Raw genomic sequence first — 27364 nt, forward strand, 5'->3', positions numbered from 1 at the left:
TAATAAAATAAAACAAAGAATTGGGCGTGCCCTCCGTTTATTGGGCCATAGTATGGACTAAAAAAATAGAGTTCATAACCTTATTATATAAAGTTACATTAATTTTCAAAGCCAACTGGTCTAGCTCAGTAAAAAAAGATCTTAATTTACAGATGAGTGTTCTTAAGTTCAAATTTTCATAACACCTTAGAAGTGTATGTTTGATAAATCCCCTCCCCTTATTATTATTATACAAGCTATATTATACTTTTGTCTAATCTAAATTACAGTACATGAAGGGGGATTCGAACCCGGATGCAGAGTAAGAAGTACATCTACTTTAACCAACTTGACTAAACTCATATATGCACTGCACCCCTTTTCCTTATAATTTAGACAATCACTTATATTATATTATCAGAAAATTGAACACTTACAAGTAAATTTTGAGAAAAAAGGGCTATACCAACCGGTAGCTAGTAAAAAATGAAATTCATTGATAACTCGGATAGTTGTATTCTATTTTGCGAATTTCATTTTTTTATGACTGGCCTCCCTTCCTTCCTCGCACTAGCATGCGGGTCGAGTTAATGACATTTGCCAAAGAAGATGCCTGGAACTTCGCTTCTTCTTCTACCTTTGACCAAAAACAAAAATGCTTTGCCTTTCGGCCTCTCTTATTTGTCTATACACCATTTCTTTTAAGCAGTCACACAAAATTAGAGTTCAGGCATGTAATAAGCTTAAGCTCCTCATCAGTCACTACAATTAAATCCCAAAATCTTATTCACACACATTTCCTCATACCCTCAATTGTTTTTGTTATTTCTCTTGTGTTAAAGCTCTCTTCTTGGATTGAAACTTACCTCAAGACCGAAGGCTGCCAATTGAAACTTGCCCCACTTCAAATTGCCAAGAACCCAGGTTAAGCTTCAAAGCCTAGCTCTTTTATTCATTTATTTATTTGTCTGGGTTTTGTTTTTGTTCTTAAATTTTTCCATACATGTTTTGCTATATATTTATTTTTCGTTACCAAAACGGCCTTTGTAATTTGTTTTCTTCTTTTCCTCATTAATGTTATTGTTGATGATGTATTCTTAAAGAGGCACTAATTAATGCCTAACATGATCAGTAACTTCTCTTCAAAAGCTCCTTAGCACTCTATATTTACAAACCTCCTGTTTCACAAAATACAAAAATATCACAAATCTGGTAATAATATTTGCAACTTTCAGCTACTACTAAGTGTTCATAAAGTATATATATTCTTTCCATGTTAGAAGGATGTCCGTAAGATGAAGTGATGTTTTTCACTTCAATGTACAATTAATAATACAACTCTATTTAGAAACAATACATGGAGTTGGTTCACTAGAAAATCATTCATCTTTCTGTTTTCTATGCAGTAGGAAAGCAAAACAAAAGAAAGTGGTTTGCTTGCCGTTCCAGTGCCGATACTTCATATAAGTTATAACGCAGAGAGCTTTTGGGATTCTCTTATTGTCTTTTGTCTCGATCCCCACTAAATTGTCATAAACGAGCTGCTAAGTAGGTTCCTGTGGCGATGATCATGGAAAGAACCTCTACATCTTTCTCTTCTTCAACTCCTCAATGGAAATATGACGTCTTTCTGAGTTTTAGAGGTGAAGACACTCGAAAGAGTTTTACAGACCACTTATACACTGCATTGGAACGTCACGGAGTACTAACTTTCAGGGATGACCCTGAACTTCAAAAAGGGAAAGCTATTTCTCCAGAACTTTTTACTGCAATTCAAGAATCGAGGTTTGCGCTCATTGTGCTGTCAAAAAATTATGCATCATCAACTTGGTGTTTGGATGAACTTTTAAAGATTCTTGAATGCATGGAAGCAAGAGAAGCAGTGCTACCAATTTTTTATGATGTCGATCGCTCTGATGTACGAAAGCAAACAAGAAGTTTTGCAGAAGCCTTCAGCAAACATGAAGAAAAGCTGAGAGATGACACAGAGAAGGTGCAAATGTGGAGAGATGCTTTAAGGAAAGTGACAAATTTCTCTGGATGGGATTCAAAGGACAGGTATGCATTGCTTATTTTCTTTCTGCTTTCAGTGGCCGTCTTCTTATATGATGATTTGTATGTACAATGAGTGAGACTTCAATGTTTTTAGGAAGGGAAATACATCCAATTTTATTGCTATAGTTGTGTCATTCTTATTTTTTATGGTATAAGTTACTATTTTCAAGGGACATAGGAAGTATGACTCATCTGCAGCTATAAATGTCATTAGAAGAATGGAAAGGAAAACACAGAGTACATGCATTGTTACATAATTCAGCTTTGGCTTAATTCAGGTCCCATGATAAAGACTAGTAATAAAAAAAGTCTAGATTTTGTTTCTTTTTCAATTATATGTATTTTGATTTAGGTCCCATGTGAAGAACGTAATTATATTATCTATTCTATGCCATAGGTCTGAATCAAAGCTCATCAAAGATATTGTTGAAGTGGTAGGGAAAAAACTGTGTCCTACATTGTTAAGTTATGTTGACGACTTAGTTGGAATTGATTCAAGATTGAAACCAATCACTTCGTTTTTAGATGCAAGGGTGGATGATGTTTACTTTATTGGGATATGGGGTATGGGGGGTATTGGTAAGACAACTATTGCCAGGGTTGTTTATGATAGAATCTCTCATGAATTTGAATACAAAATGTTTCTTGCCAATGTTAGAAATGTTTATGAAAAAAGTGGTGTACCTCACATACAAAAGCAACTTCTTTCCATGGTTGGGATGAAAATGGACGACATATGGGATGCTCGTGAAGGAGCCACATTGATAAGGAGGTTTCTACGTCACAAAAAGGTTCTTCTAATTCTTGATGATGTGAACCATTTGGACCAGTTAGAATATTTGGCTGGAAAGCATGAGTGGTTTGGTTCTGGGAGTAGAGTTCTCATTACAACTAGAAATGAGCACTTGTTAATTGCACATGGTGTGGAGAGAAGATCTAAGGTGGAAGGATTAGGTAATGATGAAGCTCTTCAAATTTTTTGTAGGAAAGCATTTAGAAAAGCTTACCCCGAAGAAAACCATCTTGTTTTGTCAAGTTGTGTTGTGAATTATGCCAAAGGTGTTCCATTAGCTCTTAAAGTCTTGGGCTCTTTTTTCTATGGAAAAGATACAAGTGCATGGAAGAGTGCGGTGGATAAACTAAGAGAAGTTTGTAATTCGGAAATTATGGAGACACTTAAACTAAGTTATGATGGTCTAGATGATGATGAGAAGAAAATTTTTCTAGACATTGCATGTTTCTTTAATGGGAAGGGCAAAGATCGAGTAAGAGAAACACTGGATGCTTGCGGTTTATGTTCAGATATTGCAATACATGTCCTTGTTGAGAAATCCCTCTTAACTATTAATCCATCTGGCACTCTATTGATGCATGATTTGCTTCAAGACATGGGCCGGGAAATTGTCCGTCGAGAATCTCTTGATGAGCCAGGCAAGCGCAGTAGGTTGTGGCGTAGTGAAGATGTCAATCATGTATTGAGCAAAAATACAGTAAGGCATTTTACTAAAATAAGGAAGTTGATTGCTATTTGCTAATTTATCAAATAATGTAGTGCTCACTAACACTTTGCTTATGATATGTGTTTCACTATTCTTTATTCATTCATATTTATTAGGGAACAGAAGCAATAGAAGGTATTGTTCTGCACCAAGTTGAGCCAAGGGTGGTGTGTGCAAATGCTAATTCCTTCTCAATGATGAAAAGACTAAGATTCCTTGTTATCAATAATGTGGACCTCTTAAACAAGCTTGAATATCTTCCCAATAGTTTACGGATTCTTGACTGGCTCCAATTTCCTCTAAAATCTTTGCCACCATCTTTCAATCCAAAGAATCTACATGAACTCAACATGCGTAATAGCTGCATTGAACATCTTTGGAAGGGAATGACGGTAAAGTATCACTTATCTTTAGTAACCCTAGAAATCTTTAATTATGGAAGCTAATTTTGTTATGTTTTTACTTCATGGCAGCCTTCTTACTATTTGAAAATGATTGATCTCAGCCATTCTTTAAATCTGGTAAAGACCCCGGACTTTAGAGGTATCCCGTCTCTTGAGCGTCTGATTCTTCAAGGTTGTATACGATTGCATGAGGTAGACCCATCTGTTGTGGTGCTTGAAAGACTTACTTTGATGAACTTGAAAGATTGCAAAAACCTTGTGCTTCTTCCAAGCAGAGTATGTGGCTTAAAATCTCTCAGAGTGTTTAATGTTTTTGGTTGCTCAAAGCTTGAGAAATTGCCTGAAGACTTGGGCCATGTTGAGAGTTTGGAAGAGCTTGATGTGAGTGGAACTGCTATACGAGAACCACCTGCCTCAATTCGGCTTTTGAAAAACCTTAAAGTATTATCTCTCTGTGGATTTAAAGGACCATCATCAAATCCATGGAATGTTCTGTTTTTACCTTTCCGGTCATTGCTGAGAATAAGTTCAAATCCTACAACTAGTTCGTGGTTGCCTTGTTTATCTGGTTTGCCTTCTTTGACACAACTGAACCTAAGGGACTGCAATCTCTCGGAACGAGCAATTCCTAATGATCTTGGCTGCCTGTCCTCATTAACACATTTAGATGTAAGTAGAAATGCATTTGTTAGCCTCCCCAAGAGCATCTGTCAACTTTCTCGACTTGAATTTCTTGACGTGGGGCATTGCCAGAGACTTGAAACATTTCCAGAGCTTCAATCTAGTATCTACTATCTTGAAGCTTATAATTGTAATTCATTAGTAGCATCTGGTCTGGACATCATTAGACTCTTTGCTAACTGTCTCAAACAGGTGAAGAAGCTATTCCGTATGGGTGCGGAATATATTGAATCTGAATGTAATTATCTTCATCCTGGAAATGAAATTCCAGAGTGGTACAATCTTAAAAGTGCACAACTTACCGGATGTAGTTGTGAATTAATTGTTCCTGGAAATGAAATTCCAGAGTGGTTCAATCATAAAAGTGTGGGGTCTTCATCAGTAAGTGTAGAGCTGCATCCAGGTTGGTCTACTGATTATAAGTGGATGGGATTTGCATTGTGTGTTGTTTTTGCCATCCATGGAAACCGGAGTCTGTCTAGTCCTCGTTATCCTATTTATTGCCAACTGAGTGTAAACGGAGGACCATTTTGTTGGTGGCCAGTTGCTGGTTGCTCATTGGGATCCGATCAATCTGGGCCAGACCACCTTTGGTTATACCATGTTCCTTGTCATTACTTCTTTTTCACTGAGTTGCACACTAGGCTTGAATTTTTATTTCTGGTCAACGAATCAATGGTGGAAGTGAAGAAGTCTGGGATCCGTATAGCATATGAGGAAGACGTGAAAGCTCTTATCAAGCAAACATATTCCAGGCAGAGCAGGGTTAACATTTGTAAGGAGGTTTTGGAATTCCCCAATAGCGATTGTCAGAAAGCATCACCATCTATATCACTATCAGAATTAGAATCAAAATCAGGTGGCATTGCCACCAAGCGAGGCCTTGAACGCTGTGATGATGGGGCACGATGTAGTGAAAATGGTTGTATTAATGAAGAAGAACCTCATCCAAAAAGATCAAAGCAACAGTAGCTATCCTCATGGGGTGATCAGGCTTGAAACCTCCTCAAGGCTGAAAGGAAGGACAAGGTGGAGAGTGGACTCTTTCTTGATATTTCTTTACTGGTCTGACAGGTTAGAGTTTTCACAAGATGTTAAGCAAGCATGCATTGATATATATGTGCATCCCACGTACATCTAAATCTGGGCATGAAATATACCTTTTGTTCTGTATTTTATGTGTACCCTGCCCTGAATGCATGCTGCACCATCCAACTGGTTGAGACAATCAATTTTGAATGCCATGATCAAGTGCAAAAAGTGCAACCTTGAAGGCAGCAAAACAATCCAATACTCTCGTGCTAGTCAGTTGTGTCAGTGCTCTCCTTTGGTTCACCTAAATTGTGAAATAATAAAATTTGTCAGAGTTGTTCCAGTTGGGTCTGCTAAACAATAATATTAGCAAAAATAGTGACCTTTAAAAACAGGTAAGCTCCACTTGAATACTGGTGCTAAAGTTTATGGCCAAATTTCAGGGTTTGGTTTGGTATGTCTTTTAAAAGAAAATTTCATGCTCAAAATGACTTCAGAATGAGCAATTTTTTTTAATAGAACAAGGATGAGCGAGATTAGCTCCTCAATATCAGTCATCGGATGTATAAACATCCACAACCCTCAAAGAGGGGACCAACACATTCAGAATGAGCAATTTTGTTAAACGTTGCCCAAAAAGCCAAGTTCGGGATTTCAAAAATGTGTTCCTTCATAAAAGAGAAGAAAATGAGCCTGGGGATTTTGAAGAACGCTCTCTGTAAATTCTAAATCTGATATCAATTTTGATTTTCATGCTAGTGATGGGGTGTACAAATTTCATTGGGTTTGATCTTGAAATTTCAGGAATTGTTTGATTCAAGGTTTAAAAATCAAATTAGTCATCAACTCACTGTACATTTTTTGTGTGTGGTTGTTTTGGCTCTGTGACTAAGACCTATAAATAAAACAAGTTATTTGAGTTGTTTTGGCTGTGTGGCTAAGACCTATAAAAAAACTCCACAGATGCTAAAAGAAGTGCAAGCACGAAACTGAAAAATCTGGATAAGTATAGGGGCATTGGTGCAATTTTGTTCTTGACCATTCGTTAGCAGACAAAGAGCTGCAAGTGGCGACGTGAGTCTTTCTTGGTGGCTTGAATGGCTATGAGACAAACAGTGGGTGGGTGACTCTCTCTGTCATCTAATAAAAAAATCAGATATAAACCCTAAAATATTAGCATTTATACAAGCAATTTACTCTTTTAATCTAATCTAACTACAAGGGAGGAATTCAAATTTGGGTGCAAAATGAGAAGTACATCCGTTCTAATCAATTTTGTTGAACTTAAAGTCCATTACATAGTTCAAGTGACTAAGATATTAGTATTTTTTGTCTTTTTTGCTCCTTATTGTTACTAGCTTCTCCACATGTTCTTCCGTGCCTGTGAGAGGTTCTTTTTATAAAATAAAAAAAATTTAAATTATTTTAGAATTAAAAAAAAAGGGTAGTTGTGTTCCATAAAAATATGATAAATTATCTATTTTTTTTAATTTTAATTTTTTAAATATAAAAATGTGAATTTATTATATTATTGTCATTTAATTAATAATTTCAATTCTTTATGTTTGCATTAACTAATGATATTTTTTGATATTTTGAATGTTTCATCATTCTCTATTTTTTGTTTTATATATATATATATATATATATTTCTTTTCCCAGCCTTTTTTTGGGTCAGAAGGTACCCAGTCTTCCAGAGACAAATTAACGTGAATTTAATGTCACTTGACCCAAAAAAAGGATAAAAAAGAAAGAAAATTCTAATAATTGTTAGCTTCTGAAAGGAAGATGCTTGGAACTTGACCCGCTGGAACCCTTCATCTACCTCTGTCTTTAGGTCCTTTAAGCAGAAGTCACACACAAAATAAGTTCAGTTCATGCTTCCTCCTGAGCCATTACAATTGACATCCCACAATCTTGTACATCACTCTGTATTTCCTCACACCCTCCATTGTCTTTTCTTGTTTTCCCTCTTAAAGCTCCCTTCTTGGTGAATGAAGGATAGGACTTGAAGCTTGACCAACTTCAAATAATTTCCAAGAAACCAGGTCAAGACCAACTATTTTTGTTTTTGTTTCTTTGTTTCTTACATATATAGTACAATTGTATGTGCAATTCTTTCTACATTGAAAACCAATAGTCTGTTCACAAGGAAATTTCATCCATTTTTTCTGTGCATTTTCAACCGTTGCCAAGACTTCAAACAATCATGAAAGCTTTTGCAGTTAACTTATGGTCCAATAAATTGTCCATAAAATCTACAAAGTAGCCTCCTGTCGGCCGGGATGAGAATGGAAAGAACCTCTACATCTTTCCCTTCTTCAACTCCTCAATGGAAATATGACGTCTTTCTGAGTTTTAAAGGCGAGGACACCAGGAAGAGTTTTACAGACCACTTGTACACTGCATTGGAACATCATGGAATACTAACTTTCAAGGATGACCCTGAACTTCAAAAAGGGAAAGCTATTTCTCCAGAAATTTTTACTGCAATTCAGGATTCGAGGTTTGCACTCATTGTGCTTTCAGAAAATTATGCAGCGTCAACATGGTGTTTGGATGAACTGTTAAAGATTCTTGAATGCATGGAAGCAAGAGAAACAGTGCTGCCAATTTTCTATGAAGTCAATCCATCTGATGTACGAAAGCAGACTGGAAATTTTACAGAAGCCTTCACTAAACATGAAGAAAATTTTAGGAATGATTTACAGAAGGTGCAAAGGTGGAGAGAAGCTTTAACAAAAGTGGCAAATTTGTCTGGATGGGATTCGAAGGACTGGTATGAATCACTGTTTTCTTTTTTGCTTTCCAAGACCATTTTTTTATATATGATGATTTATATATACATCTATTGTAGCTTCAATGTTTTAGGAATGACATAGATCGAACAATATATGCAAGGTTTAGTGTAATCAGTATGAATAGTTGCAAAATTGCATCGCTTAACAATAGTTGGAACTTTTTTCAAGGGACATATAGGCAAGGTAACTGAATGTGCTTGATATAATATGCAGCTATAAATGCCATTGAAAAATAAAAAAGAAAATAGAATGCACAGGTATTCTGGTGTAACTATTCAGCTTTGGGCTAATAAAACAAAGCACACATATTATTTTTTAATTATTCAGCTTTGGTTTGATTCAGGTCCCATGGTAAAACTAGTAAAAACGTATCTACATTTTGCTTCTTTGTCCATTTAATTAATATATACAAGCGAACCACACGATTAACATATCTAATCTTTTCTCTGAATAGGTACGAATCAAAGCTCATAAAAAATATTGTTGAACTAGTATGGAAAAACTTGCGCCCTACACTCTCAAGCGATGAGAAGGATCTGGTTGGAATGGATTCAAGATTAAAGGAAATCAATTTGTTTTTAGATGGAAGGGTGGAAGATGTTTGCTTTTTTGGAATATGGGGAATGGGTGGGATTGGCAAGACCACAATTGCCAGAGTTCTTTATGAGAGAATCTCTCATGAATTTGAATTCAGTATCTTTCTTGCAAATGTTAGAAATAATTTTGTACAGAGTGGCCTGGCTCATTTACAAAAGCAGCTTCTTTCTAAGATAGGGATAGAAAAGGAATACATATGGGACATTGGTGAAGGAGTGAAATTGATAAAGCGGTTTCTACGTCACAGAAAGGTTCTCCTAGTTCTTGATGATGTGAACCATTTGGACCAATTAGAATATCTAGCTGGAAACCGAGAGTGGTTTGGTTTCGGAAGTCGAGTTCTCATTACAACTAGAGATGAGCATTTGTTAATCACACATGGAGTGGATAGAACATATGAGGTCCAGGGACTAAGTGACCATGAAGCTCTTCAGCTTTTAAGTTGGAAAGCCTTTAAGAGAGATTACCCTGAACAAAGTTATGTTGATTTGTGTAACTGTGTTGTGGATTATGTTAGAGGACTTCCATTAGCAGTTAAAGTCTTGGGATCTTTTTTGCATGGAAGAGATCTAAGTGCATGGAAAAGTGCGTTGGATAAGCTAAGAGAAGTTTGTAATTTGGATATTTTGGAGACACTTAAAATCAGTTATGATGGTCTAGATTATGATGAAAAGAAAATTTTTCTAGACATTGCATGTTTTTTTAACTGGAAGGGCAAAGATCGAGTAAGAGAAACATTGGACGCTTGCGGCTTTTATGCAGATATTGGAATATGTGTGCTTGTTGAGAAGTCTCTCTTAACTAATTCAGACGGCATTCTGTGGATGCATGATTTAATCCAAGAAATGGGTCGAGAAATTGTCCGCCGAGAGTCTCCTGATGATCTAGGCAGGCAAAGCAGGTTGTGGCGTAGAAAAGACGTCGATCAAGTGCTAAGTGAAAATACAGTAAGAGATTCTAGTACAGGATTAACTTTAGATTTTATTTGTTAGTATAGCAAGTAACATGATTTTCTACTAATTAATGGTTTGCTTATGTTATGAGCTTAATTATTGTTTTTTTTCATGCTTGCTTATTAGGGAAAAGACACAATAGAAGGCATAATGGTGCACCCATTTGAGCTAGAATTGGTGACCGCCAATGCTAGATCCTTTTCAATGATGAACAAATTGAGATACCTCAAGCTAAATAATGTGGACCTCTCTAATGGGCTTGAATATCTTCCTGATAGTTTACGGATTCTTGAATGGCCGAAATTTCCATTAAAATATTTGCCATCATCTTTCAATCCAGAGGATTTGATAGAACTTAATATGCATCATAGTTGCCTTAATCATATAAAGGTATCTTCTCACTTCTTGAACGTTTATTCCCTGTAGACATTATTGTTGATTCATAGAAGCTAATATTTCTATGCTTTTGCTTAACAGCCTATAAAAAGTTTGAAAATGATTGATATCAGTCACTCTTTGAGTCTTGTCAAGACCCCGGACTTCAGAGGTATTCCAGTTCTTGAGCGTCTGATTCTTAAAGGTTGTATACGGTTATATGAGATTGATTCATCTGTTGTGGTGCTTAAAAGACTTACTTTGATGAACTTGAAAGATTGCAAAAACCTCATCCGTCTTCCAAGCAGTGTACGTGGCTTAAAATCTCTCAAAGTTCTTAATGTTTCTGGTTGCTCAAAGCTTGAGAAATTGCCAGAAGACTTGGGCCATGTTGAGGGTTTGGAAGAGCTCGATGTGAGTGGAACTGCTGTAAGAGAACCACCTTCCTCCATTGGTCTTCTCAAAGACCTTAAAGTATTATCTTTCAATGGTTGTAAAGGTCCATCATCTAAGGCATGGAATATTATGCTCTTCCCTTTCCAGCCGCGGCCATTGCTAAAAGTAAGTCCAAATGCCACAGCTTTGTGGTTGCCTTCTTTATCTGGTTTCCGTTCTTTAACAGAACTAGATCTAAGTGACTGCAATCTTTTGGAAGGAGATATTCCCAGTGATCTCAGTCACATGTCCTCATTAAAATTTCTATACCTAAGTGGAAATCCATTTGCTAGCCTACCCAGCAGCATCGCCCAACTTTCTCAACTTGAATCTCTTGCCGTGGGGAATTGCCCCAAGCTTCAAGCATTGCCAGACCTGCCGTCTAGTATGTCTTCTGTTGAAGCTTACAATTGTAATTCACTGGGAACATCCAGTGCAGACATTGTTAAATTTCTTAGAAGCGGTTTCAAATTTACTGGGTCTCAATGTGATTTTGTTGTTCCAGGAAATGAAATTCCTGAGTGGTTCAACCATAAAAGTGCGGGATCTTCAATAACTGTAGAGCTGCGTCCAGGTTGGTTTAGTGATAAGTGGATGGGATTTGCGTTGTGTGCCGTCTTTGGACAGCTGCGTCCTGATTTTATTCTTTGCGAACTGAGTGTCAACGGAAAACGGTTGGAAGAGAAGGTAGCTTTGAGCTGTTGGTTGGGATCCATTCAAGCAGCAGCAAAATCAGGCCACCTTTGGTTATGCTATCTTTCACGTCATAAAAACTTTGTTAGTGAATGGCAGAATATCCACACTCGGCTTGAATTCTCATTTCCATCCCTTCGAGGAAGAGTGGAGGTGGAGAAGTGTGCAGTTTGTTTGGTATACGAGGAAGATGTGGAAGTGCCTCTGAAGCAAACATATCCGAGGCAGAGTAGAGTTGACATATGTGAAGAGGTCTTGGAATTCCCTGAGAGCAGTTTTGAGAAAGCAGATGGGATTGCCAAGAGAGGCTGTGAATACTTTGATGTTGTGGCAGGACCTAGTCAAACTCAAAGTCAGAGTGAAAGAGACCGTACAACTAGTATTGATGAAGAACGTGATCCAAAAAGGTCAAAACAGCACTAGATATCCTCATGGGATCAACAGAAAAGGTTATGTATCCTCTGTTTATGTTATCAACCAAATTTCAATCCAAGCCCAGGATGATGAGCCATGGTCTGCAGCCCGACCACAAGTTTCCATACCTAGCTGTTCCAAGAAGCTCCGCATGTCAAAGTCAAAACCGTTCATATATTAATCAGGTTGCACATATTCTACTTGAGCATACATATTCTTGGGGCCTTTTTTACTTCCTCTAAACAGACTGTCTAACTTTCCACTGTAGTTAGTTTTATAATCTCTCCATAGTTTGAGTTTCTTTATAGTTTTTGTGGTGGTTTAGTGTAGAATTTAAACAGTTGAGTTATTTTGTACATTTCTTTTTATTGGTTTTCTTCATATTATTTTGTAATTTTCATCCATTTATATCAATGACAGGGTTTACTGTTCATCTTCCTTATTAATGGGTACTTTAATTATTATTATTACTTTTTTTATGTTATCTCAATGTCTAAAGCAAAGAGGAATAGTAAGTTATGAGCATTTTGAAGAAAAAAGATGCAGAAGATGGAAGACAAGTGATAAAAAGAGAAGATAAAAGAAAAGATAAGTGTGAAAAACATGAATACTCTGTTTTATGTCTTTAGCCATATTCCTTGCCTTTTGTCATGAAAACCACCATGTAGGCCATGCCTGTTGGTTTAGTGTTTAAGGTTTTATAAAATCTTTTTTTACCAGAGCAGCACTTCACTATTAGTTCAGTAAGTACTTCACTATTAGTTCAGTAAGTTCCTCCTCTGTCGTGAGTACTTTCTCCTGAGGCATTTAATCAATTTAAGCTCCCCAGTCACTAAAATTTAGAACCTCCCTCATTGGTTCTGAAATTTGCCTGCAAACTGAAGATCAGCAATTGAAATTGTTTGATGAGCTGTGACTCGTGCCTGTGACAAACAGAAGAAAATTTTCCCAAAAATTGCTTGTTTCTTTAACGGGATGTTTAAAGATAAAATATGGATGCATGATTTACTCCAAGAAATGGGTCGAGAAATTGTCCGCCGAGAATCACCAAATGATCCAGGCAGGCGGAGCAGGTTGTGGCGTTATGAAGATGTCAACAAGAATTTTAGTTGATTTGCAGATAGAGTGGTGATTTTTCCACTCTTCTTTTATCCACTTACACTTCCTTCGATAGAAATTGCAGATATTATATAAGTTACTATATGTTGGGTTTATAGAAGAACAATGGAGTGATTTTATTTATTAAACAATAGAAGGGTACAAGGCTTTATAGAAGGCTGGTTGGTTTAAGTGATAAGTGGATGGGAATTGCGACGTGTGTTGTGTTTGCAGACCATGGAAATCCGGATTTGCCACTAGGTTATGAAGAGATTGAGTGCGAACTCAGTGTCTATGGAGAAGACTTCCATCTGGGTGATTCGAGTTATCCATTGGATTCCCCTGAAGCTGTGTCGGTGCCAAGTCAGCACTGGTTAAGCTACTACACACGTGATGCAGCAGTACTGAATTTCCATCGCGTACCGTTGCAGAATATCATGTAAAGTATTTGTTTGGTTGGTTGCATCACGGGTGGGTCACTCTGCTCTTGAGGAGTGGCAATTCGAAATTCAGCTGGGGAGTTTCTAGGCGGCTTGGCTGCATCACGGGTGGGTCACTCTGCTCTTGTGGTGGAGGCTGAAGCAGCAGTCATGGGGCTGGAGTTTGCGGCCAATCTTGGCTATAGTGATGTATACGTGGAAACTGACTCAAAGACCCTTGTGGACGGGATCAAGGGGGATATAAGGAACCGTGCCTGGACTATCAGGCCTTTTATTGAGGTTATCTGGCGCAGAGCTGATCAGTTCAGAATAGTTTTTGGGCGTTGGGTTCAGAGGAGTTCAAATCGAGCAGCTCATGAGGCTGCAGCGATAGGTTGCCGAGCAGTGGAGCTGGAAAGCTGGGTTACTCAACCACCGCTGTCTCTCATTCATGTTTTGGTGTCTAATGGTCTTCCACGCTCTCCTTAATTTTTGTTTTTAGAGTAGGAGTTTTCCTTCTTTTGCTGGATTGTAGCGATTCAGACGAAGGTGCTTTTGTAGTTTGTCTCATATACTGCTTTTGGCTTGGAATCTAATTCATGGTTGACCCCAAAAAAAAAAAAAATTCAAATTATTTGTCTGTTTATCATCATGCACATGTCGCTGCTGCTTTCGTGATCAAATATCATACATGCCTTTCAAAGTCAAATTTCAGATGATCTTAAAAATATTTATGTGAAATATATTCCTTCAAAAGACTGCCTCCTATGCATTGTCGTCTTTCTAAGAATTTAAAAAAAGAAAAACCACAAACAATATAAGAAGTGAAAAGAAAAGGGCAGAACAATGCCCATCCATTCACTAAAAAGACTTGGCAAATGATTCTTACCCAAAAAAAAAACTTGTTAGTCATTCCAAATTCTGTAATCTCAAGTCATATGCTATCCTCAATACACAAAAGGTACAAATCAGACTGTTGGAAAAAATTTCTTTTACTTCTTATGGTTTCTAGAGTTAGGGGAGTTACAACGCAAGGGTGAAAGGGGCTGTCTTGCTGGTTCTTGGTCACTGAAATCAATCTTCGCTTGAATTGGGCTGCTCATCTTTGAGCTTGATTTTCGCTTATTCGACTGCAAAGAAGAAACCATAATATTAGTTAGATCCAACAATCATGATGAGCTTCTCAGAGAAGTGTACATATATACGGTATATACTTAAAATACAAATCAAAGCTAATTTTTTTCCCTTCGTCTCACCTTTGCTGATGCACTGTCGTTATGTTTACCGCCTGAACCAGACTGGTTTCTTTCCTTGTGGTACTGCCTCAGTAATCTTTTGTTCTCCACATCTAGCACTTTGTTCTCTTCAAAAAGCAATTTGACCTACGTACATAAAAAAATGCGGGATATCATTTACCCAATATGGGTCTGTGGCATCTTGAAGACATAGATAAAGGACAGAACAGGGGGAAAAAAACAAAGTTTTCTCACCTCTTCTTCAGCGGTACAAAGATTCATCGTTAGATGTTCCTTATCCTTCTCAAGTGTCTTTACCTTGGCCACCAGTGACAGAACTTTTTGAGTCGATGGCCTCAAGCTACCACATAGACGAGGAAATATTTAAGTCATGGCTCAATTTAGAGATCAGAGATTAACATTCAGATACAGGCAGTTACTCTCAATCTAGAGTCTGCTAAAAAACATTCTAATTCTAACCTACAACTTCACCATCTCAGTATATAAACTCACCGGTTCCACATTTTTAGCAACATTTGACATGACTCATTTCCACTATTGGCCTCCAGAAATGCAGGTGCAGACACAGCTTCATCTTTACTGATGAATGTTGCTAAAACAGACTCCAGTAGTTTCTCTCCAATGGTTGTGTCATCAGAAGATGAATCAACCTTCAACATCAAAATGTTTATCAGCATTCAAAACATAATTACATAAATGTACTTTACTTATTGTTCTTCCACATGCTTCAAAAGGACTGACCAAGATAAAACCAAAAATCACAAGTTCTATTCACACTTTCTGTAGGTGGAATGTGTGCACATGTATGTGTGATTAAGATTTCATTTAATAGCTGCAAAAGTAACATTTTCACCCCTTGTCTCCTTGGATACAAAACTAAATGATGGCATCAGCCATAATTGAACTTTTTGGATGCATAAAGCTGGAAAATATTAACCAGAAAGGAAAACTAAGGTAAAAGGGTATTCACACCATAAATCCCATTCCCCACAAATAGGCAAATGCACTTGCACGTCTCACAAACCCATCATAGTACACGTCTAAAAAACAATAAATATTAACCAGAAAAGGCCCAAATTCATTTTCTTTCAATTCATCAAAAGCAAATAACATAACAAAAACTAAAACGGTTGAAGAAATTACCGAATGCATCTCTAATTTGTGCTTGTAGAATCCCAATTCATCCCTTAACTCTTTGACTTCGTCCTCCAACTCTTGAACACGAATCTCCGCCTCCTTGGCACGCTGGTCAGCCTCGTTCCCAAAATCCATCAAAGCCTCCCGGTCGTGATCGTAGAGTGAGCACTCTCTCTCCCATTTGTTGCACTGAGTCACTAGATGCGCGCACTCTGACGCCAATCTCTGATTCTCCTCAACGAACTTCCTCAAAGCTTGTGCATTCATGCTCGCTTCAGCCTAATAACGAAACCATCAGAAACAAAATCGCAAAGAGAAAACAATTATCGATACAATTATATGAATATGTAAATACACGAACCCTAGCGCGCTCGAGGACTTGATCTTTCTCCTTCATTTTTGCGAGTAGAACAGAGTACTGGTTCTGAAGCCGCTGCTTCGATTCTTCCGAGCATCGAAGCTTCAATTCGAGCGTGTGCGTGGACACAGGGAGGCCCAAGGAGTGATCGATTGATTCTTTGATATAATCGTCGATTTTTGGCGGAAGATCCATCCTTTCTTGGTTGCTCGATCTTAGAAAATCCTAGACTGGCGAAACCCCTAGGAAATGCAAAAAATTCAGATTTGTTTTAGGGTTTGATTGAAGGATCCGAGCGCGGGTACTGGTAATCAATCTGGGCTCGAATTGAAACCCTAGCAATGATGATAGCGATTCGAATTCGCGAGGCGTGGGGATTTGGGATTTTGGTCTGAAATGGAGAGGAGGGGTTTATCTGGGCTGTCCTTCGCTTCTTTCTGCTTTCTTTTTGCTTTTCGAATTTTAGTCTGCAAGATTTCAAATTTAAGGGCGCTATCCGTTAGACCTTGTTTATACAGGAAGGGCACCAAATAAGTGGCGCCCCAGATGGATCCACGTGGCAAGCGAAACGGAAACTACATATTAATCACCCGGAAAAAAGAATTAGTGTATGCAACACCATCCATATTTCTAAAGCCACCTTCAATTTTCTTTTACACACCCATTCCAAAATTTGTTATTCAAATCTTTCAATTTTTTCATTTAATTAAAAGTATTTAAAAATAGATAAACTAAACAAAAATAATAATAATAGTAATAATGTAATGTGCCGAACTCTTTGCAACTCACTCTCCATCCTTTCCCACTCAAACTCACACACAAGGAATCATATTTTGTATGATTAACTTGGGAGCATCGATAATGCCAAATTGGGGTGTGAGAGGAGGGATTTATCATTACCCGAAGGAAAAAGAAAAAAAAACTTTTTTAATAATCAGAATTGCTGGTGCCAAGTTGAGGTGGAGGGAGTCATAAATGGCATCAAGTGTGAGATGGAAAAAAAAAATAATAATGGTGTGATCCTAAATTGTTGGGAAACCCTAGCCCCCTTTCTCTTAAAAAATACTCTTAGAGTCTTTTTCACTTTGCCGGGGGAAGAAGCCATTGTTCTTCCCCCCCTCTCCCCCTCTTCTCTTCCTCTCTTCCTCCTTTCACCTCTTCCCCCATTTTCAGAGACAAAGGGTTTTCCATATTTATCTTAGTTTTGTTATGATTTTCATCCAACCATTATAGGCGGCTGCGGCTCAGCGTCGAATCTTCACCTGCATTTCGGCGTCTGATTTTCACCACCATCTTTTCTGCAATTTCTTTATGTTTGGAATAAGTTGCAGAGACTCTTTGGGTTCTCTATGTAGTTTTCACCTCTCATTTTGTGAGAGTTTTTCATCTCTCCTTTGTGAGAGCTTTTCATCTCTCCTTGGTGAGAGTTTTATTTGTATTGTTATGGCTTGGTTTTTTCAAGCTTTATCTTTTTTTTATTATTCTGAGTTTGCAATCTTAGTTGGGATGCCTATGCCAGAGTTTCTTCGATCTTGCCTGATCGTTAGTGGAGACATACCTGATTTTCTTAATTTTGATATTAGACCGCTCCGTTATTGTAATGGCCTTTTTGTGGCTAGTTTGTATTGGCCCTTTGTGACTAGTGGCTTATTTGGCTGAATTATGAATGCAATCATAGAATTTCTCAAAAAAAAAAAAAAAAAAAAAAAAAAAAAACCTCCACATATGTTATTAATTTACATGTTATAATATGGGTGATCGTTAGATTTCCATATTAAACTATGTTATAATATAGTGGATATCATGTGGCTATGTTAAGAACACATCGAGCAAATTTAACCCAACCCATTTGATGCAAGGTGTTGGGAAGTTTCAAAGTTAACCCAACCCATTTGAGGAAATCCAAACTCATTCCCCATATAAATCCAATTGGGCTTCCTATCGAGCTCAATTCCGTCTTATGTACTATTGTTAAGAGAAGTACCACTAAATCAAATTTATGTAATTTACAAAACTAACTAGAACTTATATTTCATCAACATATAATCTTACATATAGGTACAATAATTCTTAAACCCTAATTCGTCATAACACGATTAATTTAATAACATAATAAAAATAAATAAAATACAAGAATTGTTGTTACATTGAGCCACAAGCTGCCTCAGGGTGTAATTGTCTCCTTTTTTATATTATTTGCTTCTTTGATTTCTGTTATCTTATTTTTGATATCAGTGGCGTCCTTGATTTTTGCTGTCTCCTTTTCAGTATCGTCAGATGCTTTGATTTTCTCATTGGCCTGATCAATGATAGAATCCACCTCCTTTTCTACATCCTCAACCTGCAATTTTGTAATGGCAATCATCAATCACATGTATATGATTTTATCTGCACTCCCCAAACTACTCAATAAATTCTTTCTATAGAAAACTTCCTTCTGCTTGACAATAACTTATCACATCGAAAATAGAAGCTATGTCTTAATAACGTGCATATAAAGACAGAGTTACTTACATACAAAGACAGAGTAATTTGTCTTAGGGTGAATTTGTCGATCTAACAGTTACAACCGCGTTCGTACTAAATACGAATTGGTTAGTACCATTAAAAGTTCCTAGTTAGTAGTTAGGGGGGTGTATATACATATATGTATCTGAAGCTATGAAGTGAATGTGATGGGGACATGTGGGAAGCAGAAAGCTTGAGCTCATTAGAAATTACGAGATTAGCTTCATTTCCTCGATATTCTCACATAACCACGAGACAGAGACACACACAAAGACAGAAAGATTTGTTTAACTAAAACCAATTATCAAACAGTTAACCTCAGCATCAATCTTACAACAGCAGTCCTATCTATTTTCCGTTAAAACCCGTGAGACTTAGATGTATCTTTTGTGAGTTCAGATCAAACCAGAAAATTTAACTAAACTCTTCCTTGCTGCATAAGTTTATAAAACTAGTCCTCTGTTTTGCTTCCTTCTCTGTTTTAATTTCTTCATCAATATGCCAGATGTTGACAACCACTAAACATGGAGCTTAAAACATGCGACCCTCGCCCGTTAATTATGAAATAAAATATTTAATTAGTACTAACTACAAACGAGATAATGTTATTATAATATGGTAGGTCGCTTTCAAAGTTCAAACATAGAATTTAAGAATTAAAACAAGGGAATTAGGTAAAGGTTAAAGACCTTCTCAATGAGATCATCAGCTAGCGACGCATCCTTGGCTGCTTCTCTTGCCACATTCTCAACAAACCTTGCTGCCTTTTGAAGATCTCCCTGAGGAAGATGATCAGCAATATCGTCGGCTACCTTCTCCACTTCCCCGGCCACCTTCTCCACCAATTCTGCCACATCTTCTACTGAATCCAGCGTCGTTTCGATTTGTTCTGTACATAAACCAATTAAATTATAAATATTTAATGATGCATCAACTAGTTCTTAGTTTAATGGTATCTCTTTCTAATATACGAGAAAAAGTCTCAACTTTTCGAATCTCTCCTTCCAAGATCAAAAGGAAAAAAAATGACGACGATTGTGATGACGATAATGACATTAATAACTTCTGATTCCTTACCTCTGAACTTTAGCAATGGCCACCATTTGTTCTTCCAAAAGGGTACAACTACTGAGATAAGTATCCCCACAAGCCATAATTTCCTGCATACACAGTGTACAACAAAGTAAATTAAAAAACATATATGGGATATTAATTATACAAAAAATATTCGAACAGATCAAGAATCGGACGTACCAAGAAGTCCCAGAAGAAGGATCAGAAGGCAGAGGAGTTCCTGGTTCAGCACCATTGACAACCACATCCCTGCATATATCATCACATTAAGTTCATCTCAAAAAAAAGGAAGTTGTTCATCTCATCAGAGCTGCAAAAGGGTTGTCAAATTTAATCTGAAATTCATGGAATTGAAGATAGGTAGGATTTACTTACATCTTTATCTTGGTGCCATTTTGGACCTTCAAAATGGACTGCAAGAAGTTTCTGTTTCCAAGAAAAAGGCATCTGTCCCTGCGATTTGTACGGAGACAACTAGGACCAAAACTTGAAGCCTGCAGATGCCTAGAGCTGCTGCAAGGAGCAACTGCTGTTGTAATGATTATTGTGTTTCTAATCAACATGGCCATGGCCTCTGCGTAACAATCCAAGTTTGTATTGAGATGGGTTTTTGCTGAAGACTAAGAAAACAAGGTTAGAATGGTAAATATTTAGTTGTCTAGAACCTGCTTGTAAAAAGCAATATGTCAAGAGAGAAGAAAATGGCTTGTAGGGTTACAGGGATTGGACGAACTGGCTTAGAGATTTTCAACTTATGTTTTGTTTGACACGCTAATTTTGTGGATTTGGAGTAAAGCTAATAATATATATATATATATATAAGTACTCAAAGTCAATGATGATTGTCACTCCTTCTTTTCATTCGCTTCACGTTTTCTGATACGCTCTGTATTGTAGTTTCACATTCGGTGGAACTTTCCTTGTGTAATTTTCATTAGGTGCCCGTCGTGTGGATAAAATAATAGTCCATTTCGGTTGCTTCGAAGAAAAAAAACTTGTATAAAAATCAAACAGCATACTATTACCACAAACCGTGGGCCCACCTCGATTGATGCCTACTTGTTGAATTCGGGTGCTCCTGCAACAAGATGAAAGGAAAATGAGATTAGACTAAATTAATGGTCATTAGCGATCAATTGCAGTCGTTAAATATGTATGTATCATGACTTAATATGTGTATACAACAACTTGGTTAGGTTTTTAAAACATTTCCAACTTGGTTATAATTACAACAACGTAATTACATTAATGGAGCGGGAAATACAAACTTAAAAACTATTTCAAGATTAAGAAAATATATACTGCTAAACTATTTGCTAGTTAGTATTAATGGAGCCTTCGAAGTTAGAACCATGCAACTTCTAAGAATATTATTGGTGTTGACCATGAATAAATTCCTATTGATCATAACTAGGCATGAAGGTTTATAGATATCCATTCATTCCTTTAAAAAAATAAGGAGAAGAAATTGGGCAGCTTTAGCTAGCTGGACCACTTAGGAGGCATAAATTTAATTTACCACGTTTTTTAATTTAGTTGATGTGATTGACACGTTCCATGAACGATGTTGTAGAGAAAATATACAACACCTAGAAAAGGCGGAAACCATTTTCTCTTGTTTCCCTTTTGAAAGCTTGATTCAATCAAAAGCGTGTTGGCTTTACCCTCTAATATTTATCAATCTCATTAAAACTGCTATAATATTTATAAAATTCAGTTTAGATTAATTATGCAAAAATTTGGTCCTAATTTTGTTCCAATCTGAGATTCTGCTGTGGACAGATAGCTCAAAACACGTGCATACTGAATTTGCTGACTCAGGAACCCTACACTTCTGGAGAAAGCCTATACCATCACTGTCCCTACGTTGGTGGGTGGGGGAGCAGTTCAACTCATAACAATAACATAAATAACACAATACAACATTTCAAATGCTATCTCATAAAAGGGTTATTTGCAGGGGCTTTTTATAGCTTAATAAGTGATTAAGAGAAGTAACCCTACACCCGAAGTTACGTGTTCGAATTTCATACTTCTCTATATTATTTATATAAATAATAAATAGATAAAAGCTCCTTCGCAATGTTGCTTCACATAATACTCAAGTGCGAATAGCCCTCCATGGTCAAATGTGTGTTGTGTTGACAACTTGACTATGCTGGTGCCATAATTTTGTACAAACAAAATTATTAATTATGACTTCAGTCTTATATTTATATTTCACAATCACAACTTGACAAAATACAAAGAGAAAAGTGTGCCACACGGCATGTTCCCCCCATCAATAATACAGGGCCATAATTGTAAATTTTTCCACACAGAGAGAGAGAGAGAGAGAGAGAGAGAGAGAGAGAGAGCCTTTTACATTTTTCATGTGCATTGAAAGAAAAATGTGAAAATCTTCTTTAAAATGCATATTAGCCTTTTACATTTTTCATGTGCATTGAAAGAAAAATGTGAAAATCTTCTTTAAAATGCATATTATCATTTTCAAAGAGAAGAAAAAGTGATTGAATGCTTCATATTTTGGTTTAGGGTGGTTTGAGAAAAATTCGAAAATTTTAATTTTTGTTTGGACTAATCAAACTTGGCACGTCAGATGCTCTTTACCATACCTGCAATGCAAGCCAACCTTTCTAATGTTGAATTACCACCTAACCCTGCACTGTGTGTTATTTTTTATTATTATTGAGTAAATTACGTTTTACCCCTTAATCTATAGGAGTCCTTTCTAATGTTGAATTACCACCTAACCATGCTAAACTAATCAACTTTAGCATGATAATATGTAGGGTTTTGAATTCCTTTAATTACAATTATTGCCCAACCAGCAAGCCTAACCCAATAGCTCATCATAAAAGCTCAAGCCCGTCTAAAGTCCCAGGTCAAACATTGTGTGTTTTTTTCTTCACAGAGTTTGGAAGGAAGGGGGAGGTGTGATTGGGGTAACTTGAACTTGAGACCAATGACTACAGGCAAATGCTTTTACCAATGCACTACTGCAAAATAATGTACAAACTAGTTTTTCCCAAAGGGGGCTGATTATATGTAAACATAGAGGTTTAGCAATTACAAGCTAAGTCAGAACACAAGAAGAGAAGGTAAACCTTCTAAAGTATAAGGCAGCAGATACTGTGTCCATTTCATTTGATGAGACTTTACTTATTTTCCTTTTGCTTCTAAGAGGATTCAAAACCTAAACATACCTTTCACTTTACCCTTTATACAATCTGAGTTAGGCTCATGGTCAACAAAATTTCAACAAGGTGACCTCAGAATATAATTAGTACCAATCTTATGTTATATGGTCTACAAATTATATGAATTTCATGACTTTTACATAGCGTTATTAATTTCTGTCGAGTTTTTTTTAGCTCTGATTTGTTTTAGGGATTTTTTTTTTTTTAAAGGTTTAACATATTATTAAAAATACATTGATTTCAAATGATTCATTGCATCTAAGTCGTTTCAAATTCAATGATATTAGATTTTCTATAAGTACATTCATAAGAGTTACTCAAAGCATTGTAGGTCAAAAATGAGAATTTGAATCCCATTATGCCTAAGAAGAAAACGTATAGGAAAAATGCAGTCAAAAAATTACTAGTTGTAGCAAAAGAATTTGTAAGCCCATGCAGGGCCACGGAGGCATGGACTTTACCTGACTTTGCACCCCAAAAATACCATACACACCCTACTAAACCTTGAAAGAGAAGTGTTTTGATTCTTTACCTTATTTACTTCATTTCTTCTCTTCTAATTCACACAAAATTAAAAATTAAAAAAAAAAACAAAGTGACAGTTTACCTCACTCCCTCTTTGTCTCTCATCTTCTTTTTCAATTCTCTCTGCTTCATGATTTCCTCCACACACACTTCTTTAATGGCAGTGATCAAGCACAGAAAACTCTTCCCAGCTGCACCAGTTTCCACAAACCAAACTGACTGTCCAGAATTTTGTGGCCCGGATTGTGCATATGGCTGCTACCCTTATGCAGATTTCTACATCCCACCACCCCCACCATTTTCTGCAATTGATCAAAATGACCAAAACCACCATATCTCACCATATGTGGTGCTCTTAGTGTCTTTGCTAGGCAGTCTTTTGCTCCTTATTGGCTACTATGTTATTGTGGTAAAGTCTTACAGAAGTTTCTGTAGTTACAGAAGCAATGGATCCTCTCTCTCTCAATCTGGCAGCACAGATGAGGAGTTTCTTGCAGAGAACCAAGTAGACCATCCGGTGTGGCTCATCTCCACCGTTGGATTGCAACAGTCGATCATAAATTCAATCACAGTTTGTAAGTACAAGAAAGATGAGGGCTTGATTGAAGGAGCCGAGTGTTCGGTTTGTTTGAATGAGTTTCAGGAAGATGAGACTCTCAGGCTGTTGCCCAAGTGCAGCCATGCTTTTCATGTCTCTTGTATTGATACTTGGTTGAGGTCTCACACGAATTGCCCGCTGTGCCGAGCAAATATTCTGAGGCCTCCTAATTTGGCTTCTGTGGACACAAATGAAGAGACCCAAGTGGAAAATTCTGAGAGTGAAATTGCATTGGGTGTGGATAATCAACAGGGATATGATGAGGTTTGTGAAAGCAGAGCTGAAACAGAGGATGATGGTGAAGAAGAACACCAAGTTGGTCTTGAAAATGCATCAAAGGAGGCAACAAATTCTAACGGGAATTCCATTCTTGAACTTATAAGGAGGTCCTGGTCTTTTGATTCTTCCTTCGCTGCAAACATGTTAGTCATCAAATTGAAGAATGCTGAGAAATTGCATTCAGATGTTGCTCGAAAGCGATATTCTTCAATTGGTCAATCTCTACATTTAAGCCCTGTTTTGATGAAGAGGTCTTTGAGACGTAAGTGGAGCATGATTTCTGTTCTTCCCCAGTAAGGGTTGTGACGTTTGTATGAGCGTTCAAGGTGAGATGATTGTACTATAAAATAGAAATTTCTCATGTGCTCTCAATAAGCTGAGGGTGCTTAAGTTCTGTTTCTGTGGCATGCAAAGTGACACATGATTTGAAATTATGAGTTGTGAGGAAAAGAGATTTAAGTCTTTTATTACTGCATATGCAGCATTCAATATATGTCTGCATAACAATGCTACATGCATATATGTACATACTAAACATATTGTACACTAATCTATAACAGGCATGTTGGCATGTTGACTTATCCATATAATATTGAAGATGCTCTCCATAAAATGATTAGTAAAGGCGATAGAAGTAGTTTCATTGAGGCTTTCTTGGTGTCGATACAAGCGATATTGAAAGAATGCTAGAATCGAACACATGGCTCTGATGCAGATAAATGCTCTTAAATTTTGAACTTTGAGCCTCTTGCATAAGTTTATTGACGTGTATTTACTTACCATGTTAATGATGTCATCATGCCATTGTTACCCTTATTTTGGTTATGCAGATAAAGTTTTTGATGAACCAATTGCCATGGGATTAGATTTCCCAGGAATCTTCTAGCCCTTTGGCTTGTCCAAATTTTCTAACCCTTCGATTGTTCAATACGGTATTGTAAGGATAGGGTTTGTTAGAAGACAATAATCTAAATTACGCTTAAAAAGTCACCTAACACTTGAAATATTGGTCAGTTTGGTTTGGTGTGGATTGGAGAATAATCGCTGGATAAAAGACCATCTTTGCAAGAAAACGTGTTTCTGGGAGAATGCAACTTGGGCAAGTTAGCTCCACTTGACCAGAGTCAATCCAAGATCTTTTTCTCTTTTCTGATGTAGAAATATACTAAGCCTCCTATGTTAGGTCAAGGAAAAAGTAAGTACAACCGAGGGAATGGAATACTGTTGTTGACACAAAGTAGCACTAGACAATTAATGTAACAAATTTACCGCCGGATTAGCAACTAAATGAATTGGCTTCACGATACATATAATGCAAGGAATGCTCGAGTTCGAAATCAGAGACGGAGCCATATAAGTCTGAATCGCCATAACCCGATGTCTCGAGGATCTCCTTCAAATCTTAAATTCAATATAAAAGTATATGTAATTGTTTGAATCTCCTTAAATGATAATGTTCTGTTGGGTGTGCCTCAAGTAAACAATCTCAAATGCCCATTAGTTTGAATAGTTTCTGCTACCAGAACATCTGCATGTCCAGGGTTCCGAGCAGTATCATAATTTCACAATGCCCAGTTGCAGTCTATTCACTTCTATAAACAGATCGTCAGAATTAAAAAAATTCATTAGAAAAATTCACCGGATAAAAAGAAGGAAATTTGTTTCTTGATACTAAAGAATAATGAAAGAAAGAAAGGACATTTGTCTTGTTTTGTCGGCTAAGTTCTATACGCCGAGGCAGCCATTGGCAACAGTTTGTAAAGCTAACTTTTTATCTTTTCATTGGTCCCAGTCATTTCTCTTTATACACTCATTATAACGTGCCAAAAACAGAACAACTTTAATTTGAATTGCTATAATTTCATTCACGAAACTTCTTCGCTCTTTTTTCTTTTGGTAAATGAAACTTCTTCGTTTTTGCTCATAACTTGGACTTAACATGTTTATCAAAAAAACTCTTCATGACTAATCCAATAGCTTTTACTTTCTATCGTAGCTTCTTTATTCCCGAAACTTCTTGCTCACAAGGCAACTTCCTACCAAAAACGCATTATCTAAAGTGCTCTGGTAGTTAATAATAATAAATAAATAAATAAAGCAAATAATTATCTAAAGGATCTCCTTCATGTGCATTCTATTTGAATGAAAATTCAATTGTGGGTGATATATTGTCGACTTTACTAGCACCACTTGATTGTAGTTGCACGAGGCAAACTTGTTTTTGCTGCGTGACACTACAATCCCGTTAAAAATGAGTATGCATATGAAAAAAAAATTAGTCAATAAAATCGACACATGAGCAATTCCAATTCAATCCTAGCTCATTCCCAACTTAGTTTGTCATTGCACATGTACAAGATAACATCTGGCCCAATAACCCATGAGGATTCTGTAAAAGGTTTGCTATTCTCACCTAAACCTCAAAAATAAGGAATAAACATCCCATTTCGGGACTTCATGTCAATTGAGACACCAACCTTATTCTCTAGGTATTGTCCTTTGTAACTTGTAACAACCACCTTAAAATTAAGAAAACCTTAAAATTTTAAGTTGAGTAAACTGGTTTTCTACTTTGATTAATTATCATCAGATTTTTAATTTTTTGGGGTCGGCATCAGACTTCATCTTCCTCTTGACACAGATTATTACGAGATCATTGTATATAATTTTTCTCTCACAACATGTACACGAAACACACATGAAACTCAAATGCAAGCCGTGAAAAATGAATTAATCCATGTGCAAGTTAATCTCAACTAAGAGAAACTTACGATTAGATTCATGCATTATGCAAAGAACTATGAGTAATATTCGATTGTACAATGAGGGCCCTACCCTCAATTGTACGAATTGGCCACTTTCGGTCCTTCCATAGCTCAAATTGTTGGACTCTCAATGAAACGAATATTCCCCCAGATTTATGTTAAATTATAGAAAATTTATGTGATTATATAATTGTAATTTTCTTAACACTTCTGTATATATCACGCAAAA

The 27364-nt window shown here is 36.8% G+C and overlaps 5 protein-coding genes across 6 annotated transcripts; 3 read left to right on the top strand and 2 right to left on the bottom strand.

Moving 5' to 3' along the window:
* The first annotated feature begins 543 nt into the window (after positions 1 to 543).
* On the top strand, positions 544 to 6138 carry LOC117615107 (TMV resistance protein N-like). 2 transcript variants are annotated; one of them, XM_034344110.1, is made up of 5 exons: positions 544 to 903; positions 1386 to 2037; positions 2432 to 3524; positions 3650 to 3925; positions 4007 to 6138. In XM_034344110.1, exons 2-5 carry the CDS (start codon positions 1544 to 1546, stop codon positions 5588 to 5590), a joined length of 3447 nt encoding a protein of 1148 aa, XP_034200001.1. In that variant the 5' UTR covers positions 544 to 903; positions 1386 to 1543; the 3' UTR covers positions 5591 to 6138. The 2 variants fall into 2 exon arrangements, with proteins under 2 accessions (XP_034200001.1, XP_034200002.1); XM_034344111.1 differs by having other exon boundaries at positions 1389 to 2037.
* Positions 6139 to 7714: 1576 nt separating this feature from the next.
* LOC117621304 (disease resistance protein RUN1-like) lies at positions 7715 to 12328 on the top strand. The gene is made up of 4 exons (XM_034351708.1): positions 7715 to 8429; positions 8906 to 9995; positions 10128 to 10391; positions 10479 to 12328. Exons 1-4 carry the CDS (start codon positions 7936 to 7938, stop codon positions 11925 to 11927), a joined length of 3297 nt encoding a protein of 1098 aa, XP_034207599.1. The 5' UTR covers positions 7715 to 7935; the 3' UTR covers positions 11928 to 12328.
* Positions 12329 to 14325: 1997 nt separating this feature from the next.
* LOC117614054 lies at positions 14326 to 16689 on the bottom strand. Its single transcript, XM_034342730.1, has 6 exons — positions 16190 to 16689; positions 15835 to 16107; positions 15184 to 15341; positions 14926 to 15031; positions 14692 to 14817; positions 14326 to 14565 (listed from the first exon to the last, which is right to left on the bottom strand). The coding sequence occupies exons 1-6, from the start codon at positions 16379 to 16381 to the stop codon at positions 14428 to 14430; spliced, it is 993 nt and encodes a 330-aa protein (XP_034198621.1). The 5' UTR covers positions 16382 to 16689; the 3' UTR covers positions 14326 to 14427.
* A 1484-nt stretch (positions 16690 to 18173) lies between these two features.
* Positions 18174 to 20563, bottom strand: LOC117620796. The gene is made up of 5 exons (XM_034351057.1): positions 20144 to 20563; positions 19949 to 20017; positions 19772 to 19854; positions 19384 to 19583; positions 18174 to 18527 (listed from the first exon to the last, which is right to left on the bottom strand). Exons 1-5 carry the CDS (start codon positions 20335 to 20337, stop codon positions 18351 to 18353), a joined length of 723 nt encoding a protein of 240 aa, XP_034206948.1. The 5' UTR covers positions 20338 to 20563; the 3' UTR covers positions 18174 to 18350.
* A 2954-nt stretch (positions 20564 to 23517) lies between these two features.
* Positions 23518 to 24947, top strand: LOC117614151 (RING-H2 finger protein ATL54-like). The gene has a single exon (XM_034342857.1). It carries the CDS (start codon positions 23624 to 23626, stop codon positions 24665 to 24667), a length of 1044 nt encoding a protein of 347 aa, XP_034198748.1. The 5' UTR covers positions 23518 to 23623; the 3' UTR covers positions 24668 to 24947.
* The last annotated feature ends 2417 nt before the right edge of the window (positions 24948 to 27364 follow it).

Source organism: Prunus dulcis, chromosome 1, assembly GCF_902201215.1.
Source record: "Prunus dulcis chromosome 1, ALMONDv2, whole genome shotgun sequence".
In the NCBI taxonomy this organism is placed as follows: Eukaryota; Viridiplantae; Streptophyta; class Magnoliopsida; order Rosales; family Rosaceae; genus Prunus; species Prunus dulcis.

Excerpts from the sequence above, each read along its gene's own strand:
- LOC117614151 (XM_034342857.1), top strand. The coding sequence starts at position 23,624 with ATGATTTCCTCCACACACACTTCTTTAATGGCAGTGATCAAGCACAGA.
- LOC117620796 (XM_034351057.1), bottom strand. The coding sequence starts at position 20,337 with ATGGCCATGTTGATTAGAAACACAATAATCATTACAACAGCAGTTGCT. Across the intron at positions 20,018-20,143 it reads AATGGCACCAAGATAAAGAT|GGATGTGGTTGTCAATGGTG; the intron begins GTAAGTAAATCC and ends TGATATATGCAG. Across the intron at positions 19,584-19,771 it reads GCCATTGCTAAAGTTCAGAG|AACAAATCGAAACGACGCTG; the intron begins GTAAGGAATCAG and ends GTTTATGTACAG.
- LOC117615107 (XM_034344110.1), top strand. The coding sequence starts at position 1,544 with ATGATCATGGAAAGAACCTCTACATCTTTCTCTTCTTCAACTCCTCAA. Across the intron at positions 2,038-2,431 it reads GGATGGGATTCAAAGGACAG|GTCTGAATCAAAGCTCATCA; the intron begins GTATGCATTGCT and ends TCTATGCCATAG. Across the intron at positions 3,525-3,649 it reads ATGTATTGAGCAAAAATACA|GGAACAGAAGCAATAGAAGG; the intron begins GTAAGGCATTTT and ends CATATTTATTAG.
- LOC117621304 (XM_034351708.1), top strand. The coding sequence starts at position 7,936 with ATGAGAATGGAAAGAACCTCTACATCTTTCCCTTCTTCAACTCCTCAA. Across the intron at positions 8,430-8,905 it reads GGATGGGATTCGAAGGACTG|GTACGAATCAAAGCTCATAA; the intron begins GTATGAATCACT and ends TTCTCTGAATAG. Across the intron at positions 9,996-10,127 it reads AAGTGCTAAGTGAAAATACA|GGAAAAGACACAATAGAAGG; the intron begins GTAAGAGATTCT and ends CTTGCTTATTAG.
- LOC117614054 (XM_034342730.1), bottom strand. The coding sequence starts at position 16,381 with ATGGATCTTCCGCCAAAAATCGACGATTATATCAAAGAATCAATCGAT. Across the intron at positions 15,032-15,183 it reads TTGCTAAAAATGTGGAACCG|CTTGAGGCCATCGACTCAAA; the intron begins GTGAGTTTATAT and ends TCTATGTGGTAG. Across the intron at positions 14,566-14,691 it reads ACGACAGTGCATCAGCAAAG|TCGAATAAGCGAAAATCAAG; the intron begins GTGAGACGAAGG and ends TCTTCTTTGCAG.